Source organism: Arachis duranensis, chromosome 10 (genome assembly GCF_000817695.3).
Source record: "Arachis duranensis cultivar V14167 chromosome 10, aradu.V14167.gnm2.J7QH, whole genome shotgun sequence".
NCBI classification, from domain to species: Eukaryota; Viridiplantae; Streptophyta; class Magnoliopsida; order Fabales; family Fabaceae; genus Arachis; species Arachis duranensis.
This window is the reverse complement of record NC_029781.3, coordinates 499498-520755: the sequence shown is the minus strand read 5'-3', so window position 1 is coordinate 520755 and position 21258 is coordinate 499498. Positions and strand designations below refer to the sequence as shown.

At 30.8% G+C, this 21258-nt stretch overlaps 3 protein-coding genes across 3 annotated transcripts; all 3 read left to right on the top strand.

The window, feature by feature from the left end:
* Positions 1-1472: 1472 nt before the first annotated feature.
* On the top strand, positions 1473-2721 carry LOC107468099 (ethylene-responsive transcription factor ERN2-like). The gene has a single exon (XM_016087335.3). The coding sequence runs from the start codon at positions 1501-1503 to the stop codon at positions 2593-2595; it is 1095 nt and encodes a 364-aa protein (XP_015942821.1). The 5' UTR covers positions 1473-1500; the 3' UTR covers positions 2596-2721.
* Positions 2722-6019: 3298 nt separating this feature from the next.
* Positions 6020-10133, top strand: LOC107468144 (WAT1-related protein At3g30340-like). The gene is made up of 6 exons (XM_016087387.3): positions 6020-6201; positions 6432-6494; positions 6673-6789; positions 6911-7313; positions 8330-8481; positions 9956-10133. The coding sequence occupies exons 1-6, from the start codon at positions 6020-6022 to the stop codon at positions 10131-10133; spliced, it is 1095 nt and encodes a 364-aa protein (XP_015942873.1).
* A 7308-nt stretch (positions 10134-17441) lies between these two features.
* On the top strand, positions 17442-20697 carry LOC107468141 (target of rapamycin complex subunit LST8-1). The gene is made up of 11 exons (XM_021133372.2): positions 17442-17749; positions 17931-18053; positions 18293-18394; positions 18480-18592; positions 18694-18763; positions 19173-19250; positions 19650-19766; positions 19852-19949; positions 20143-20222; positions 20330-20389; positions 20579-20697. Exons 2-11 carry the CDS (start codon positions 17946-17948, stop codon positions 20695-20697), a joined length of 945 nt encoding a protein of 314 aa, XP_020989031.1. The 5' UTR covers positions 17442-17749; positions 17931-17945.
* The last annotated feature ends 561 nt before the right edge of the window (positions 20698-21258 follow it).

The window sequence follows — 21258 nt, the reverse complement described above, 5'->3', positions numbered from 1 at the left end:
GATCAGGCCTATGCTAAACAAATAAGGGGGAGAAAATGACAAGGACAAAAGAAGACATAAAGTACAGTTGTGAGTGACACCTAAATATCTGTTTATTAGTGGCAACCTAATTAACTATTTTCCTAATCTGCATCCTCGTTCTCAAAGTCGATAACGTTGGAGCCAAGGATTTTTTAGAGCTATTCAGTTGTCACTACGTGCTTTAGTTCAATTTTTATAGATACAATTTAAGCTTTGATATGAATATAACCATTTCTTTAAGTGTAACCATACAATCAAAACAGGACAACCTTGCATATGATTGTCTTATTATCACCCTTTCATAACTTTTTCTTTAAATTTTAAAATCACGTCTATTCTTTTGTTAGACATAATTTTCTTCAAATATTATTACTTGACATCCAATAAAAAATGGTAAATGCTATCCTATCATTTCTAAAATAACATGTAAGTTACTCTCTCTGATGTGTCATATTTTAATGGGTGTTTATTTATTTTAAATTTTTAGTAAAATTTGTTGGATGACTAATTTATCTAATAAAATAAAAAATAAAAAATTAATTTCGAATCATTAAAATTTGTTAAAAATTTAACAAAATATTTGAAAAATAATGTTGTATATTACTCTTTTATTTTTCACACAAAATCTTTGATTTTTAACAAAAATTAAATAAAAATTCAGACCTTCATAAAAAATAATTGCAAATTAGCTGCATTAATTTTTAAAAAACAAAATATAAAGTGTTTCAATTCCTTCCTTTTTTTCATATAATTTGAAACCAAATTGTATAGAATAAATTTCTAAATTTAAAAATCTATTTGACACGATAAATTTTTCAAATTGAAAATTTTCACAGTGACACTAATTTGTGTTTTTATTTTTAATTTGTCACATCAATATTTTAGTTTAAAATTTAGTTAATATAAGAAAATTTTTAAATTAATATTTTAATAAATATATAACAAATGTATTAAAATAAACATCGAATTAAAATGTGACGCAAAATAATTTATATGTTACTTTAGAGAATATAGGATAACCTTCACCATAAAAAATATAACTTTTTAAAATATTAATTATTTTATACTATTATCCAACAAACAATTACACCATAAATAAATAGGTTTCTAATATTATAAACTCTTTTTTTTTTTCCTTGGATATAAGACTAATTTCATGCGCTCCTCAACTTGCAATATTAGCAGTAAAAGGGCCTTGTCTATTCCTGTTATTAATCTTAATCAAAGTTGTGGAAATAACAATAATGATTTAGTTGTGTGTCTTAGGTGAGATTTTAACATTATTGTGGTCGATATCATCAACACGCCTGCAACAATGACGTTGTATAATATGTACACATGCAACATGTCCATACATCTTTGTCAACTTCCAACTTGTCGATTCCTCGGAGTTGAAGATTCTTGCCTTCTTATCCAACCTTATAATATAAACAATCTCCATTTGAAGCACAAAAAGGTTTGGTTAGTTATTCAGAGGAAATGGGAGCAGCAACAGTGGAAAGAACTCGCAGCAGAAAGAAGGCATCATCGAGAGGACACCATAAATTTGTTGGTGTTCGTCAGAGGCCATCAGGGAGATGGGTGGCTGAGATCAAAGATTCTTTGCAGAAGGTTAGACTCTGGCTCGGAACCTTTGACACGGCTGAAGACGCCGCTAGAGCTTATGACACTGCTGCCAGAGCCTTAAGAGGTGTCAATGCAAGGACAAACTTTGACTTGCCTGCTGCAGAGTCTGGTGGCGCCGCTGCTTCGAAGCGCGGCGCCGGTTCCGGCTTCATTCCTGATTGCACTGAGCCTTTTTCATTTGAGGATTCCAGTGAGGCTGTGGCTGATGGAGATGGCCTTCTTGGTGCACTCAAGGCTAAACTGTTTGATGTAAAGGGCGGAGGAGGGAGGTTTCCTCCGCCGGTTGTTCAATCAAGCATGGTTTCAAGGTCAACTCAGAATCAGAATCAGAATCAGAATCAGAACTGTTCTGTGAAGAATAAAGAGTTGTTTTCTTCATCAGTAGTAATGCTTCCTAATAAGATGAATAATTATAATAATAATGCAAATTGCAGCAGCACTAGTAGTTTGCCATGTTTGATTAGTACTTCATCAAACACTTGTTCTAAGAGTGTGATTATGACCCCTGCTAATGCTAATCATGATGATCATGAAGGAACTTTTAATAGCTCTCATCATCATCATCAACAATTTTGTCAAACCCCATCACCTATGACAACATGGTCAAATAATGAAGTATCATATGATCAATTACCATGGACTCATCATCAAGAGAATGGTTTTCTTGCATCTTCAAGCACAGCTACTCTTACATGGCCTAATCATCTCTCAGGGGTAAATGAGTCAAATACTGTAGATAATATGGGATATAATACAGATTATCATAATCCTGGAACATCAAATAGCAGCAGGAGTAACAGTAGTATGCAATTTCCTCTGATTGGTGGAGTAAGCAATGAAGGATTTTGGACAATGGAGCAGCAACAATTTCTGCAATGTGAAGGCTCCAATTGGTTTGCTTCTAATGGATATTGGGATCCTCTTCTCTTTGTGCCCTCTGATCTATAGCTTTATTATTATTATTATTATTATTATTATTACTATTGTTAATAACTTAATATGCTATATTTTTGAATTCTTAATCTTGATATATTGTTATTAGTTTTATTCTTTTATGATTAGATATTATAGAGTAACTTTTTCTCTGTTTTTGTTCAAAGATTCACCAAAATTTCTACAATCATGAAAGGAAAGTAGAATGGTATGCTTGTTCATGAAGTCATAATTGTCATTGTGGATGAAATGAAACTCATCCCTTGAAATATCCATGATGAAATTTTAAATTATGTATTTCAATTTCCCCCCTAAGTTATTAGAGCATCAAAAAGTTACATATATTATGAAACTTCTTTATTTTATTAAATGCTTCATTGAGAGAAACAAATACAACAATAATTAAACACAACTTGATTAGTCTTTGGATATAATTCATCACATGATTTCATAATTTTAATTTGGGTAATGCTAACCATACATTTCCGTTTTAATTTATGGGTCCTAAAACCTAATAACATTAACTCATAAGTCCTGAGGATACATTGAAGGAATGTTACTGCTGAAGATGCCCTGATTTATTCGAATTATTATAGGTCCTAGTTTTGATCAAATTTGTTGTCCAACAATTCATTGATTCCACCACCTCCCCATTTTATCAAGTTTCCTGTCTAAGATTTAAGATACTCAAAAAACAGCTCAAGCTTTAATTTATTCTTTTCATCATCTTCGGATGTATCACCTTTTGGTACGATGAGATAAAGACAACATCCAACAGGGGAGTTGATACAAACTATACAAGCTAGTTACCTAAAATTCTTTCTCTTGCTTGGTTTTATGCCAATGTATTATCTATCTATTCATTATTAAATTTCATTTACAACTTTGCTATTCTTTGTGAATTTGTTTTCATGAGATGAAGTAGTTTTCATCCCTCAATCAAGAACAAAATTTTGAGTCCAAAATATCAAAATACACAATACTCTCAGGTAGATGGATAAAATTGTTATATATCTTGGTAGAAATTCACGTGCATTTGTCTTCACGTGAAGTTTTTGGTCAAAAATCGTTAGACGAAAAGTTAGACAAACCTATCAAATCACTTGAAGATTCTTGATTATCAACTTCACATAAAGACAATTGTACGTGAGTCTTAACTTATATGATATATATATTATATGATTTTTTTTAAAAAAAAGGAAAAAAAAACATTTCCCCTTGTATGACAAACACTATGAGAGGAGGCTATCATAAATTCTTGAAGAGACACGATCTGTGGTCAACACTGTTAACATTTCTTTTTTCCAGTGTTGTGTATGTGATGTATGGGAATCTAATTAAGTTGCAGCCTGCCCTCTAAGGGAAGCAAGTGGAGGTGCACATATCTTAGATATCAATCTCAATTATGTTATAAATAATAAATGAACGGGTCTCTTAATATTCACAGATTAAAGAATTGGGGAAATAGTTGAAGGAAGCCTGAAGAAGGAACCTCATCCAGAAAAAGCATCAATGCATGCCACACATATATAATATACAAGTGGAAACTCAGGTACAGTTCACGTGAAGTTGATAGCTGAGAGCAGTTAGATGATCGACTTTACGTGAAGTTGATAGCTGAAAGCGCAGTTAGATGATTTGACTGATTTGACTAAATTTTCATCTAACGGCTCTCAACTATCAACTTCACGTGATATGTTACGCAAATCAATTATTTCACTCATCACTTAGAAAAGCCAATATGCAAATGCAATAGAGTCCTATACAATAATTAGCAAATTAAATGGTGAAATAAAGAACATTTATTCTTCAAATTGGTTCTCAAAATTTTTTTAAATTAAATTTTTTTTTCAAAGATTTTAAGTTAGTTACATTATTCTTTTGTCATTTTTATTACTAATAACATCAAAATTTATTGATATGATACATACCTAATAGTTCTAATTGGCCGTTAACATAATAAATTCATAAAATTAGATTAAATCAACTCTAAATTAGGATATTTCAATGCTTCAAAATTTTTCTCAATTTAAAAAATGAGTGTTCTCTCAAAGACGAAATTAACTATTTACTCATAATAAGCATCATTAACATACATGTTTTCTTCTTCTCGAAAATATACAAATTATAATCATGCAGAATTTGTGCCAGTCCCACTTCCCATTCAATCCATCATTGTGCCACTTACATGACCAAATCCAACTCTCAAATATGTAGGCCATGCATGCTTGGTCCCCGAGGATAATCTTATTACATTAAAAATATTTATAGTGAATCAAAGAATATGTCATTTTCATCATGTCATATCTTAATTATCCAAAAGATATGAGCAAAACTAAATTAAATTAAATCTCCAACATCTTTCAACTGCAAATTCCCTCTGAATACTTAAAGTATAGGCAAAGAATGAATTGGTGGAATGTCATGTTTAAAAAGAAGTCATTCTTTATATTTGTTAATAAGCACTTTAAAGACATAAACTTGACCACACAATTTAAGTAATTAATATTCAAAAAGTGTGAAAAGAAAGTGGTGTAAATAACATTTATTTTTTTAAAAAAAAAAGTTGATAATTATTTAAGAAGTGAGAATAATTTACATTTACTAACATGCAAATAATTAAACTCTAAATAAATTTTGTATGAATCTACATTAAAGAATCTAATTCCTAAGGTAAGCCACTGGAAATTTTCGAACTTCAAACATCTTTAATTTGATCCTTAATTACTAAATTTAAAAAAGTCTCCCATGCTTTACACACCACTAATATTCTTTTGGTTTTTGAAGTGATTTAAATAGCTCTGAGATTTGACAAATTGTTCTGGCTCTGCATTTCTCTGCTCAATCTATTCCAAAAGATAATAAAAAAAGGAAGAGTATTAGATGCCATGTGCATGAGAGATTGAGAGGGGGAGAAGCACCATTTCTTCTAATCACAAAAAAGATTAAAATTTTAAAGATGTATATATCTCTGTACTAATCAGTAATCACAAAAGATTATTTTTTGTATATTCATTTAAAATTTGTCTAGAATAATGTAGTTCTTATTAATTACATGATTAGTAAAATGCAAAACTCGTGGCCTATATATATGTTAGGCTAATAACAAAGGTAATGATAGATTATATATGAATCAGCCACTAAAATTTTGTACAAGCCCTTAAGTATTGATTCTGGAATAATCTGCTTATGTTGGATATAGGCCAGGATCAGTCAAAAGAAAGCAAAAGTAAACAGCAAAGCTATTAAACTATTGTCAAAGCTGGTTGCTTAAAGTGTATGATGTGACCTACAGAATTTAATCTTGCTTTCTTACCACTTATTCTGGAATAAGTGTTTTCTTTCTTTTTTCATAATATAAATCAGCAGCAACAGGTAGTAGTTTTCTGTTGCATAAAACTTTGTTTTATTTTTTCAATAGATAGTTGCATTTGCTGCAATGAGGAATTGTGATGAATGGAAACCTTTTGTAGTAATGGTAGCAATTGATTTTTGTTTTGCTGCAGTGAACATTATTCTCAAGAAAGTTCTTGAAGAAGGAATGAACCATTTGGTTTTTATTACATACCGTTTATCAATTGCTACCATTCTCTTAGCTCCAATCGGATACTTTAGAGAAAGGTTGGTACCCCAGTTCCCTGATTTAGTATGCAATATTATTCTCTTATTTTAAAATCTCTTCATATTGTTAATATGCAGATATATCTGTCCCAAATTTTAATAATGTCTTTTCATTTGTTTATTTACTGTTTTAAGCATTGATTGATGACACTTGAACCAAATTAACCAGTTAGTTTGTATTATTAGACTCTAACAATGTCAAGATTACATCCATATTTTCATCATTGCAGAAACAGTAGGCCAAGGCTCACATTTCGAGTTCTATGTTACATCTTCTTCAGTGCCATTGTGGGGTTAGTCATCAATGAGTTATGCTACGTGTACACCAAAATCAGCCGCCAAAATCAGCCATCAGTATAAAATACATGCTAGTTTTGGTGTATAAATAGCATTTTTGGTCATTGAATATATATCAATTCTATTTGTTAACATGATTGGAGTGAATGAATGAATGAATGGTTTTGTTTGTAGGGCATCAGTGACACAATATTTCTTCCTGCTGGGGATCCAATATACTTCTGCTACCTTTGCTTGTGCATTCATCAACATGGTGCCTGTGATCACGTTCATTATGGCATTACCATTCGGGTATATACATATGCACACGTCACCTTTGTTATATTATCTTTGTTTTCTTTAATCTATCATGCAGTCACCTTCACTTTCTCTGTATATATTATTGAATGTTGATTCTTTCATTGCAATGCAGGTTAGAGAGTGTGAACATCAAGTGCAAGAGTGGGAGAGCCAAGATTCTTGGGACATTGGTGTGCATAGGGGGTGCATTGTTGCTGACACTCTATAAAGGAAAGCCCTTGTTTAACTATTCTTCTGCAACTTCTATAGCAAAGACAGGAACAAGTAGTAGTAGTAGTAGTGGAAGATGGACCATTGGTGTTGTGGCTTTGATTCTTGGAACATTGTTTTGGTCATCTTGGTATATAGTACAATCAAGCATAAGCAAGAGGTTCCCATGTAAATACTCAAGCACAGCCATGATGACCTTCTTTGGAGCCATTCAAGCAGCTTTCATAAGCTTGTCTATTCAACACCATGATTTCTCAATTTGGGTTCTCAAGGGAAAGCTTCCAATAATTGCTGTTCTCTTCTCTGTGAGTCACTTTATCTCTTCTTTTTTTTCTATGTCATGAGATGAGATAGAACTAGTGCATTTTGGAGATTGTTCTAGACCAAGAATATACTCATAAAAGAGTTGTTTTTGTGTAATTAAAAATCCTCACAGGATAATTTAGTGAAATATATTAAATTATTTAACAATTTTTACTTATTATTTTATACAGAGACAAATTCATGAGTGATTATTTAAAAGACTAATTCTTTTTAAAAGATTAAAATTACTTGATTTTCTATTAATACAAAACTAATAAATTCTTACTTATCTATTTTTATTTTTATATTTTTTTATACTAAGTATAATTATATAAAGATATTAGACATACAAATCTGTGTTATATATATAAAATAATTTATTTTAAAATTAGTTATTTTACTGATATGGTGTAAAATTGTTTTAATTTGTATTATATGTGCATAAAAATTATTAAATTAATTAAATAAGATTTGTTTGGGTGAATTTTTAAAAAAAGATCTTTTTTTAGTTATTTTTTTTAAAAGATTTTATGAAAAAGTAAAAATAATTTTATGTTTGAATATCTCATGTAAAAAATTTGTTTGGCTATCAATTATATTTGAGTATAACAATATAAAAATATTTTTTGTTTATTTATTATATGAAAAATATTTTCTTTTAAAAAAATATAAATTACAATTTTTCAAGAAAAATATTTTTTTATTTTTCTAGTATTTTTATTTTTATTACTTAAAATTTATCAAACACATTAAAAAAATTTCATTAAAAAAATTTTTTTTTATCAAAATAATAATGCACAAATAAACACTCTAATGTCTAGGTTCAATTGGTTGCGTATTGGAAAAGGGGTCACAATCTCTGTGGCTGTTTCCTGATTTGGGTTATTCGACTTATTTCTTAACAAAAGATAAAAGGAAAAGAGAAAAAAGTGTGGAATAGTGAAAATAATGTAGAAGGGGCAAAAGTAGGTTTGATGGAATGTAAAAATTGAGGGTTAGTTAAAATTGTTTGTTGCAGGGGATGATTGGATCAGGATTGTGTTTTGTGGGGATGTCATGGTGTGTGAAGAAGAGGGGTCCAGTGTTCACTGCAGCATTCAGCCCTCTTGTTCAGATCATGGCTGCCATGATTGATATCCCTATCTTGCATGAGCAACTACATCTTGGAAGGTATACTCATCTTATTCAATAATAAAATATACTCTATATATTTTTCTATTTTATCTATGTATTTTTTTTAGAAACAAAAAGAGCTTAACACAAATCTGGAGCATTTGATAATAAACAAGTAAAAAGGAAACAAAACAACAATAAAATACTACTGTTACCACCTAAGTTGCTCAACAAATACGCATCTCCGTGTCATCTCCGACATTGCCATCAACAACAAAAAGGATCCTCACACCTCCATGTAATTATGCCTAGCCATGTTAATAACGTCGCTAGCACATTTTCTTGGATTCTGAAATAATTTTCGATTTCTTTCCAACCAGATGTTCCAAATAACCGCAAAGAAACTTATGAAACATTTCTTTCTTTCCTCCTTCCTAGTTGTACCACCTGTCCAACTTTTAAAATGTTCCTTTAAAGTACTCGAGATAGACCACGTTCTGCCAAAATCGGATAAACAGGCGCACCACACCTGCCATGTAAAATCACAGCCAAGAAACAAGTGGTAGATATTTTCAACATCCTTATTACATAAAACACACACATTATCACCCTGGTTAACAATTCCAAATCGACATAGTCTATCTTTAGTATTCACTCTGCCTATTAAAGCAAACCATACAAATAGCTCGACCCTTGGAGGGACTAAGCCTTTCCAGATAGTTTTGGTGAAGCTATAGCTTGTTACGTCTTCCGGAAGTGTCTCCGCCTGTAGTACCAGCACAAAGGAGTTAGTAGAAAACATACATTGTCTTTTAAACTTTCAGACAACTCTATCTTTTCTGTCAGAAGCTAGTTTCACTGGCCTCAAGGTTTCATGTAGTTGATTCACAAGTTCCAACTCCCATTAGAATAGTATGCGCCTCCATTGAAAGTTCCAAATCTACTCTAACTCATCCCAAAATCCACAAACCCTTATGACAAAGCCTTTTTGGGTTGAAACCGAGAACAACCTCGGAAACCTATCCTTCAAGGAACCACAACTTAACCAAACATCTTTCCAAAAGTGAGTTCTTCTTCCGTCATCAATCTCCATTGACAAGTCAGTTATCATCTTATCTTTTACATATTGCTCCTTTATCGATAACTGACAAATATATTTCCAAGACCCTGTATTAAGTAAAATGACATAAATAATTAAAAAAAAAGAAATAAAATAAGTATTATGCCATGTCTCACATACATTAATTATTAGTTAATTACATTGCATACATATATGCCTAAGCTCAAAATAAGTAAATTAATTATAAAAAATATTATGTACATATTAAAAATTAATTATTAATATTTAATTTAATTTTTTTAATATATTTTATATTTTAATAGCTGATGTACGCATGTACAAATAAGATAGTTGAAAAATAATAGTAAACTAAGAATTCGTTCTGATCTTAATTCTATCTTATTGGTTTTGTTTTTGATACAACCTTTACCTCATTACCTGATTTATTTTATCATTGACTTTGCTGATTAGTGTGTTGGGATCAATGTTGGTGATGATGGGATTATACATTCTTCTGTGGGGTAAGAGCAAGGAGATTCAGAATCGTGTTATCAAGTTAGTCCAAGACTCTGAACAAAGTCAACAAACCAAGGAACAAGATCCGGAAATACAAGAAGCTACGGTTTCTTGTGATTACCGGTGTCACTAACACAATTAATTAAGTTTGTTGAATATATATGTTGTCAAACCCCACGACTTAGCTAGCCAAAAAATAATTATAATATAAAAATGTTATGTAAAAATTGTTATTTTTTTAATAAGCAAGTGATATATATCTCCTTATCATTTATCCTCTTTATCAGCTATTATTTTGATGTATATTTAGAGTCATTAATGTTCTTTCTAAAATCAATTTCAATTTTTTTCAAATCAAATCTCTAACATCTTTCAATCACATTATTATCCATTAAATACAATAATTCTCTACAAAAATTATGAAAGTTAAATGACTAAAAAATTTTAACAACTTCTACTATACAACTTATATTTTACATATAAACTATTAAAAAATAAAAAATAAAATATAAAATATAAACAAAAATTTAAAAATAATTTTTTAAAAATAATTATTAACTCGTCATATTAAAATCAATAAATAAGCATACATATGAATATTAAAAAAATATTAAAATAATTAAAATTACGACCTATTAGTTCACATATGAGATAATTTGAAGAATACAATAAGACGTATAGTTTAAAATATGATAATATTAATTATAAAAATTTATTAACTATAGACATCAAAAGTATGAAATTATGAATATTATGAGTATAAATTATGGATGTTATTAATATGAAATTATAGATATTATGTGAATAAATTTATAGATGTTAAATTTTTGTTACCAAACTTTTTCCGTAATTTTAAGTGCTAATTTCGTTTTATTATGTATGTTAACGTGGATGTTAACTTCATGTAATTATGGATGTTATTCATATAAACTAATTGATTGCATAAAGTATGAATTTTACACAAATATTATGCATATAACTAAAAAAAATAGTGAGCAAAATCAAAAAATTTAAATACCAATTACCAAAAGAAAGTTTAAATATTAAAAAAATGCTTCTTATTTTAGCGATTAACATCATAAAACTATGTTAAAAAATTAAAGGTGTACATTTTAAACATATATAAAAATTGAAGGTATACATTTGAAACATATATAAAATGGTATACAAAATATTCTTCTAAAATAGTTATTGATTTTCCAATTTTTATTCTCTATAAAAATTAAGTTTTTACTAATAAGAGATCCAAAGATATAATTAAGGATACTACAAATAAAAATTTGAAAAAAAGATGTAAAAATAAATTAAAGATGAAAGTATACCATTCACATGTTACGAAAATAATTTTAAATGCTTCTATTTTCATAAAATTATTTTTTAAAATTAAAAAATATAACAAAAATAATAAAAAAATTTATTTTTCTAGACATAAATAGCAAACAAATAATGATCAAGGATGTTACACATATAATTAAAGTGCTAAAAAATACATAAAAAATAATCCAGACTATTACCATACCTCATCAAAGCACCTTCTACCATAGATACTGTATTAAGATCGAAATCAATTGCCATACAAATTACAATGATAACAATAATTTCATGTAAAATTTCTTGGTTGATACACTATTGTACTTGCAATGGTGTTATTCTTGTGATTTTTGAATGTATATGATTGAATTAACATAAAGTATATATTAGGATAGGTTTCATCATGTTCATATCTCCAATAATTGATGATAAATACCATAACGGACAAAGAATCAATTGCAATTATTTAATGTAATTGATATTATAATTATCGTTCTTAAATATAATTATTAATCTTTATTGTATTTTTATATATAAAAATTAAATTATAAAAGTAAATATTAAGTATTGATGACAATAATGCCTAATAAAAACGGATATGATTTTATAATTAATATCATTAATAAGTATATTTGATAAGAACGATGATAAATAAAATGATAAGAGAGTGGGATAAAAAATAAAACTGAATATTAAATAATATAAATGAAATGAATTATGAAAAGTTTTGGCTAATTATGGCTGAAACATTTTAGTTACCAAACTTTTTCCAATTTCATATTCATCAACTTTGTAATTGTCACACCTAACCAAAACTTTAGGATGGGTGGAGAACCATTCGTGTTTAATTAATATCTTGAATTGAGTAGTGTTGACCTTTCTTTTTCATCAGAATTTTGCATGTAAAATTCTATTTTTTTTTCAAATTAAGAAAATATATAATTTTCAGATCAATAAAAAAAATCAATATGTGATTTGCTACACTTGTTGCTCATTTGGGCTTACCATTTAATTAAAAAAACATATATATTTTTTTGTAATATTTTAGTATGTTTGGATAAAAGTTTTCTAGCTTAAGCATAACCGATTACTAAAAATGAAAGGATTTTGTTTAAAGATACTTTGCATAAAATATTATACTAAAAAGTATAATTTTTTAATATTTTAATACTTTAAATGCATTGATAATTATTACACTAGTTTTATTTTTATTTACTATTTTTATTTAAAGTTAATCTTACTTTTATAATTAGACCCAATTAGACCCAATGTGATTATATTACTTGCATTGCTTTTTTTTTTAAGAATACCTTGCCCTTGTCACCGAAAAGGAAAAGACAAGTTGGATTAAAAAGTTGTGAAAAAAAAAATACAAATTTAAATTTCTTTTAAAATTGGTTTGAATAAAGATCACAGATTTAAACATTAACTACTATAAAGAGAAAGCCATGAAAATGATTGTGTCAGCAGTTGGAAAATCGATCCGCATCGACTTAGCCACAAAGTCTGCGAAAAGAGAAAAGTATGCAAGAGCATTTGTGTAAATTAACTTAGGACTTCGAGTCATAAAGAGAATTCAAGTTGATGGTCATATGTATGACATAGAATATGAGCACTTGAATTTAATTTGTGAAAAATGTAGCTGCTTTGGACACGTAACAAGAGAATGTGCAAAAGAGAACAACAATATCATTGAGAAGGAAAGCACGGTGAAAGAGAAAAATTTGCCGTCACTATTTCCGGTGGATAATAACGGAAAAAACGGTAAAAAGTAGTCAAATCCCTATAAAAAATCAAAATTAAACTTTTGAATTTGGATTGAATGCCAAATCAATTTCAATTATGGAGAAGTATGGAGCAGCAGATCTTGTACATGATCATTTGCAAGAATCACGCATGGATAAAAATACTCATGCAAAAGAGAGTGAATTGGTTACAGTTAGTAGAAAAGGTAAGGAAAAAGTGGGTAAAGGTCTAAAAGTGGTACCAAAAAATGCCAACGTAGCAATATGCTCTAATTTGGTGAGTAAGAAAATTTCTCTTAGGCCTACTAACATGCATGCTGGATCCTCATCAAATGCAAAGGTGAAGTCCTCATCAAATGCAAAGGTAGAGTCCAACGAAAAGAAGAATTCTCCATCCACCCTTGACTCTTTGGGAACAGTACAGGTGGCTTTTAAGGATCAGAGCACTCTCTTTTTCAAAGCAGGGCACAAAAGGCAGCGTCCTATTTCGCTTCAAAACTCACCTATTGAAGCATTGTCAATGGATTTTCGAGCACAAAAAGAGCTTGATAAAGCCAGTGTAACAACAAACCCGGAGAACCAACCTCAACAGAAGAATGATAGTTTTGGAGCGCAAGTTCAAGAGAAGAAGTTTGGAAAGAGGAGCCCATCAACATGAGGTAGGATGATTAAATATTTCAATTATTTAATTTATTTTTATGGATTGTGACCATTTAAATATTATTAGTTGGAATGTAAGGAGGACATCAAATAAGATGTTTCGGGTGCACTATAAGGAGTTGGTATGAAAATATCAACTAACTTTTTTTATTTTGGTGGAAACTCATATTGGGTTTGAAACTATGAAAGATTTTTTGGGGAGATTAGGCTATTATCCTATAGGGATTGTAGATGCTGTTGGGCACAAGGGAGGAATTTGGTTCCTCTCTGCTAATTTAAAATTTTTTTGTAAATTCTTTGGGTTATGAATCAATGTGTAACGTTAGAAATTGATGGTTGTGGGAGAAGATGGATTTGCAGTGCGGTTTATGGTAACCCTCAAGCCGCTAATAGAGTAGATTTATGGAGTCATTTGCTTGATATTGGCTTGTGCATTCAGGACCCGTGGGTGGTGGTAGGGAATTTTAATGATATTTTGAGTGTTCATGAGGTGAAAGGTGGTAATTTCTATTCGAATCGCAGTAGTATCTTTGCAAGCACTTTAGATTCTTGTGGTCTTTTTGATCTGACAACCTCTGGGAGACGGTTTACTTGGTTTCGTAAAATTCAAGGAAACAACGAAATTGCAAAGAGATTGGATAGAGCTTGTTGTACTATAGAATGGCGCTTTCTTTTTCCAGAAGCATTTGTTGAAGTTCTTATTCTGATCATTGTCCCCTGCTTATCCAATGTCAAGGAGTTCCTGTCAAGAAAGAAAACCGACCTTTTAGATTCCAAGCGGCATGGGCGACACATCCTGATTACAAGGCCATTGTTCAGAAATCTTGGGATAGTACAGATTTTGGCATCCATAGAAAGTTGCTTAGGGTTCAAGAAGCTTCGTTGGAATTCAACTCTACGATATTTGGCAATATTTTTATTAAAAAGAGGGAATTTGAGGCTTATTTGAATTGTATCCAACGAAAAATGGAAGCTGATGATGATCCGATTTTGAAGCACAAAGAGGAAGAATTGAGAGTTGAATATAATCTAGTGTTGGATTAGCTTAAACTTGGGAATGACCGCTGTGAATTCTGGTTTGGATTATGTGTCTTGGATTCGTTCTAATTTCAACAAAAATGAGTTCCTCTTTGCAGCGGCCTTTTGGTGGATTTTAAGGGATAAGAACAATGACATCTTCCATCAAGATGATCCATGGAGTAGGGAGAAAATTATTCACTTGGCTAAACATGCTGCTCGAGATTTCTCCAATGTCATTACCACCCAAAAACATATTACTCCTCCCTCTTTGCAATATAACTGGGAACTACCTTCAATGAATGTCATGCAAGCGTTTTTGAAAATGAGCAATTAGCTGGTTTTGGGTGTATTATTAGAGACAACATGGGAATTTGGATAAAAGGTTGTTCTGCCATTATGCCTCTTTCTAGTGTTCTCTGCTGTGAGTTTCATGATATTTGGAGAGGGCTTGTTATGACTTGGGATTGCGAGTGCAAAGAGGTCATATGTGAAATTGATAATCTTTATGCGTTTCTTATTATTTCGCGAGACACAACCAGCATGATTAGGACTGACTTTGATCTGTTTGACAAAATTAAAGAGATGCTCTAGCGTAATTATTGGACAGTTACGATAGTACTCATTCAGTGCACAACAAACAGAGTGACTGATTTAATAGCTGAGACTGCTACTCTTAACAAACAGATGTACTTGAAGTGGTTGCTGCCTCTAATAGTTTAGACATTATTATTAGAAAAGAGTTCTACTCTTTTTCTTAGATCCTTTTTCTTTTGTTATTTTCAGTCACTAAAAATAAAGTTATCACTAAATTAAAATACAAATAAGTCTCTTATCTTTGTAAATAAGAGATACAAAAAACTCAAAAGGCTTATGAATCTACCATTTACAAATGTTAATAACTTATTTATAATGAAATTTAGTGAGAGACTCATTTGTCTTTGACAAAATACTAAACATTTATTTGTTGTTTTTTTAAATTTATTGTAGTACTTAACTTTATTAAAAATTTGCTGTGGGTGAATAAATTAGTACATGCACGCACAGGATAATTGGAGTCTACCAATGACGCAAATCCAAATCTAAATTTTTGTTTGACATAGGAATATGATAACTTGAACAGTTGAAACAAATTGATGTTTGGCCCATTAATTTGACGAAACGGCTTGTTGATTGAGAGCTCGTTTAGAAAGTAATAGAAGTTATTTTTTTTTAATTATAAAAAGTTATAATATCTGTATTTGACACTATTTAAAAAAAAGCTTTTAATTTCTTAAAAAGTTAATTTAAATATTAAAAAAATAGAAATATATAATTTTTTTATAAATTATTCTATCACTTTCATAAAAAAATGATTTCAAAACGAAAAAGATCTATTTTTATTTTTGAATTTATGAAAAATATTTTTTGTTTCTGGAAATACTAGTTCCCTATGTTCTATCTGCTAGAAGTACTAGTTTTTTACTATATTTTCACGTAATAATTCATCTGCTTGAAGTATTAACCATCTACCATTATTTTTAGATAATGTTTCATCATTTTGAACCACTTACTGCATATCATTTTATCATTCTGTTTTTATTATTAAATTTGTATTTAACATTGTGTGTGATATGAAATCTCAGTCTTAATTTTATTTTTTTTACATGTAATATTATTTTTATAGTTTGCTATTATTTTTATAGTTAGTTATAGCAAGTTCTTAACCCCAATAAAAGAGGAAGGAGTTCTAACAGGAGTAAAAATAAAATAAAAAACAGCAACAAAAATATACATGGACACACATTTCACATTTATTTTTTTATTTTTACCTATCATATCATACACAATAAAATAGCAAATATTAATTACACAATAGTCAGGAACGGACATACGGGGGGTAAGTGGAGGCCTCGACCCCCCAACTTTTTTTTTTAAAAAATAATAGTAGTAAGTTATTAAGTATGATTTAATTTTTTTAAAAAATTTATTTAATATTTAATCTAGTATAAAAAGGATAAAGTATATTTTTTATCTCTGAAATTTGATAAAAGTTTTAAAAATATCCCCAAATTTTATTTTGTTTCAATTTTGTCCCAAAAATTTTTTATTTGCATAAAAAATATCTCTCTGACGGTAATTTTAAAAAAAATTTAAGACCGATTCTACAACAATTTCATAAGAACATCCATCTCAACACAAGCAAATCAAACATAATTTTCATGCATTATTGTTAGATTAGTCTTAAATTTTTTAAAATTTAGCCGTCGATAATATATTTTATGTAAATTGAAAACTTCTGAAACAAAATTGAAACAAAATAAAACTTAGGGATATTTTTGAAACTTTTGTCAAACTTCAGGAACAAAAAGTAGATTTTTGTGTGATCGTCTTTTTTTATTCATTTGGTATTAATTCTCTCTGTTTCAACTACTATAATTGAAAGATCTTTTTTATTATAAATATTGTGAAGAATGACTCAGAAAAATTTGTATTTTTTGAGTTATTTATCTAAAAGATATAACTTTAAAAGAAGTACTTCTATAACTAAAAATCTAAATACAAAATAATTTATTTATAAATTACTATTAATAAAAACCCTTCTACTTTAAGCTTATTCAAGTTATTTATCCAAATTGGGTCTGAGTCTAGTATGGCGATGGGCTTGACCCACTATTCCTGGGTGTGGGTTGCCTAATGATTATGGACCGGTTTGGGCTTACCCAATCAGACCGGTTCAGAGTTGAAAGCCGTCTGATTCTGCATCCTCCTCTTCGTGTTCGCGCTTTCTCTTCTCTCAAGCTCCAACGCGCCGCTGCCATGGCCGTCGACGGCGTGCCGGCTGTCGCTTCCTGAGTGCCTCCACTGCTTCCGTTTGTGTCCCCCTTTTTCACTTTCCGCCACCTTCCACTACGACGGCAGCATCAGCGGTTTGCCAAGCTCCTAGCCGACCACCACAACCTTATAGCACATCGCTGTCGCGTGCTGCCGCTTCAACCGCCGCGAACATCGTCGCCATCCTCATTCAATATCCTCGGTAACAGTCTCTACCACTAAGTGGTTCTCCGGCACATCTTACTTGCTTTGCAGTGTTTTTATATTACTCAGATTCGAAAGATAGATCGTAGTAGCGTAGTGTTTCTAGTTCATTTTAGCTTAGCTGTTCCGTTTAAGAGATTTTATTATGAACCGTGTTTCATTTTGATTTTGATGATCAGGTAAATGTTGCAAGGATGAGCCAGCCAACGGTGATTCTTGCCACTGCGAGTTATGATCACACCATTCGTTTCTGGGAGGCCAAGAGTGGCCGCTGTTACCGCACCATTCAATATCCTGATTCGGTTCCTTCTCATACTTTCCCTCTTTTAATTTTCGTTATGAAAATACTGGAATTCATAGCTTAATGAATTGAAGCACATGATTTCTAATCAAATCTATGAATCTTGAAGGGGATCCAAAAGAAAAAAGGAGATCAAAACATGCATAGCTGAGCTTTTTCAGTGTTTTATTGTGCATTTGCCGTTGGCAGACGGCAGTTGTGTTACTTTGTCAAGGAGACTGATTTTCTAATGCTGTGTAGCAAGTAAACAGGATGGAGATAACACCGGATAAGCGATACCTGGCTGCAGCTGGTAATCCTCACATTCGACTGTTTGATGTTAATTCAAATAGTCCTCAACCGGTTTGTCTTTTCTACTGATAAACTTACTTCAAAAGTTTCATCTCATATATGGTTACAAATAGTAATCTCCCTGATTGTGTCGCAGGTGATGAGCTATGATTCGCATACCAATAATGTAATGGCAGTTGGGTTCCAATGTGATGGTAATTGGATGTATTCTGGTTCAGAGGATGGCACAGTCAAGATCTGGGATTTGAGGTGAAGTAGATTTCATAATGCATAATAATGTTGTATGATTTACACCCTTAATTTCTTCCATTAATTAGTATGTGCTTATTTTTATTTGATGACCTATGCAGGGCACCGGGTTGTCAAAGGGAATATGAAAGCCGTGCAGCTGTAAACACTGTAGTATTGCACCCAAATCAGGTATGTTCCTTTGTTTTTCTGTGGCTTTATTAATTTATTTCTATCTTATGATTTTATCAATAATTAAAAATTTAAACTTGTATGAACAAGTTAGAAGAGAGAGATAGGGACCAATAACAATAAGTGCTTTAGTGAATCATGTCATTATAATAACTAGGGCTGAATAGGTCTAGCAATCTTTTGTTTTAATTTGTTTAGCTATTTGGCACTATATGCATTTTATTTTACTAGTAGTTTATTGACTGAGTTTCAGATCTGATTTCTGATTTCTTGACTCAATATCAACTATCAAGCAGATTTTTATGTTTAATTATGTTCCAATTAAATCATGTGGCACCGATACATCAATCTGTATTCTTTATGTTCTTCCTCTGTGGATCTCATGAATTTTGTATGTTTGATCCAACAGACTGAACTAATATCTGGTGATCAAAATGGCAATATTCGTGTTTGGGATTTGACAGCAAATTCATGCAGTTGTGAATTGGTATGAGTTATGAACTCTTCTTTTGTATATGTCATATGACTGCAGAATCAAAGATTTTAAGTGCTTGCTATCTGAGGGTGAAAAAATGTAGCCTTGCCATAGTAACTCTAGCATAAAGCTTCGAAACATGTTATATGTTCCATCTCTTTAATCTCCCATCTGCAGCCTAATATACACTCAATTTGCATGAGTGGTCATGGTACTGAGTGAGCCTTGTTGTTAGTCATTCGCTTCAGAGAAGTCATTGCACAATCCTTTAATGATTTGATTGACCATCTTTAGACTTGGCACATTGCATTATATCCTCTCTCTTTTGGTCTTTCTCTCACCCTTAGATTTAAAAATAATAATAAAAAAACAAGCGGCTTAAATATCATTTCAATATTGGAGGAAATGTAGGTGCCAGAGGTGGATACAGCTGTTCGCTCTTTGACAGTAATGTGGGATGGGAGCTTGGTAGTTGCAGCAAATAATAATGGAACTTGTTATGTGTGGCGCCTCTTGCGAGGAACTCAGGTTTCACCTTCGTAAATTATTTGCAATATAATACCCTCGTATCAAACTTTGGTTATCTGTCTTGATCGATTGTGCATTTTTGCAGACAATGACAAACTTTGAGCCTCTTCATAAGCTGCAAGCACACAAGGGCTATTACATTCTCAAGTGTCTTTTATCACCGGAATTCTCTGAACCTCACAGGTTTCAATTTTTTCTTTTTTTTTTTTTATTTTCTTGGGACCTTGTTGAGTTTTAAACAAGCCCCCTGTATAAGAATTATCTGTGTATATTCAACATTTATAACTGATCATCGTGGGACCGATTGACTAATGTCTCTACCAATTGATATGCCTCATATTTCTTCTTATGTAAGATGCTGCATATATCTTTATAGGTATTTGGCAACTGCATCTTCTGATCATACTGTTAAAATATGGAATGTTGAAGGTTTTACGTTGGAGAAAACATTAGTTGGTAATGCATGAAATTCTTTGACAAATCTATTGATTTCTCACTTCCTACTACTTTCCTCAAAAGTCAAAACGTCATTTTCCCTAAGTAAGTTTGCCTTCACTTCCCAGGTCATCAGCGCTGGGTGTGGGATTGTGTCTTCTCTGTAGATGGTGCCTACCTTATAACAGGTACAAACTAAATCATATTTTGAAATATAGGGGGTTTATCGGGTTTAATGTGTCCCAAACTTAAGGAGGAGTTGTCACATTTTAGAAACCAAGAGCTCCATGTGTAACATTACTTAACCATATTGGAAGTCTGTGTAATTTACTCAATTTATCAAAGTATCGCTAAGCCAATAGATATTGTCATTGCAGCTTCCTCTGACACAACTGCTAGGCTTTGGAATATGTCAAGTGGTGAAGATATTAGGGTTTACCAAGGTCATCATAAGGCTACTATTTGGCCTGTGAATGTTTACTTTTCTCACCTTTAGTCAATAATTTTAAACTAATGCTGTAAATCCTCATAGCGGGATAATAGACACTTTTCAAAGCAATCTATATTGCAATTTAAGAATATGTGATGTCTATGGAGAAATTCTCAGCTAGAGTAGTCTTCCCAAACTGGATTGAAAACTTCAGGTTTGATTGATAAGAGGTGGCTTCATGAGTTACTAATAATTATATTAATTGAGCATATATCGTAGTAATGAATAAATATATCATAGAGCGTTGAATTCCAAGATCTGAATACTTAATATTCAATACTATTCCTTAGGCATCAAAGTCAAAAGGCAACAAACATCATCTCATTTTTTTTCTTATTTTTCTTTCAACATGTTTTCTTTAGACTTTTCCCTAGCTATCATGAACAATTTATTAATATTCATTCCCATATACTTATTAAATATGAATATCTCCTATTGTACTTCTCTTGCAAAAGAGTAATACTCCCAACTTGAATTAAAGATTGACATTACTTTGAGTGATATGAATTCTATTATTGAAAGAAAAATATTCTCCGTTTCAAATATATATTACAAATGCCGTTTAAA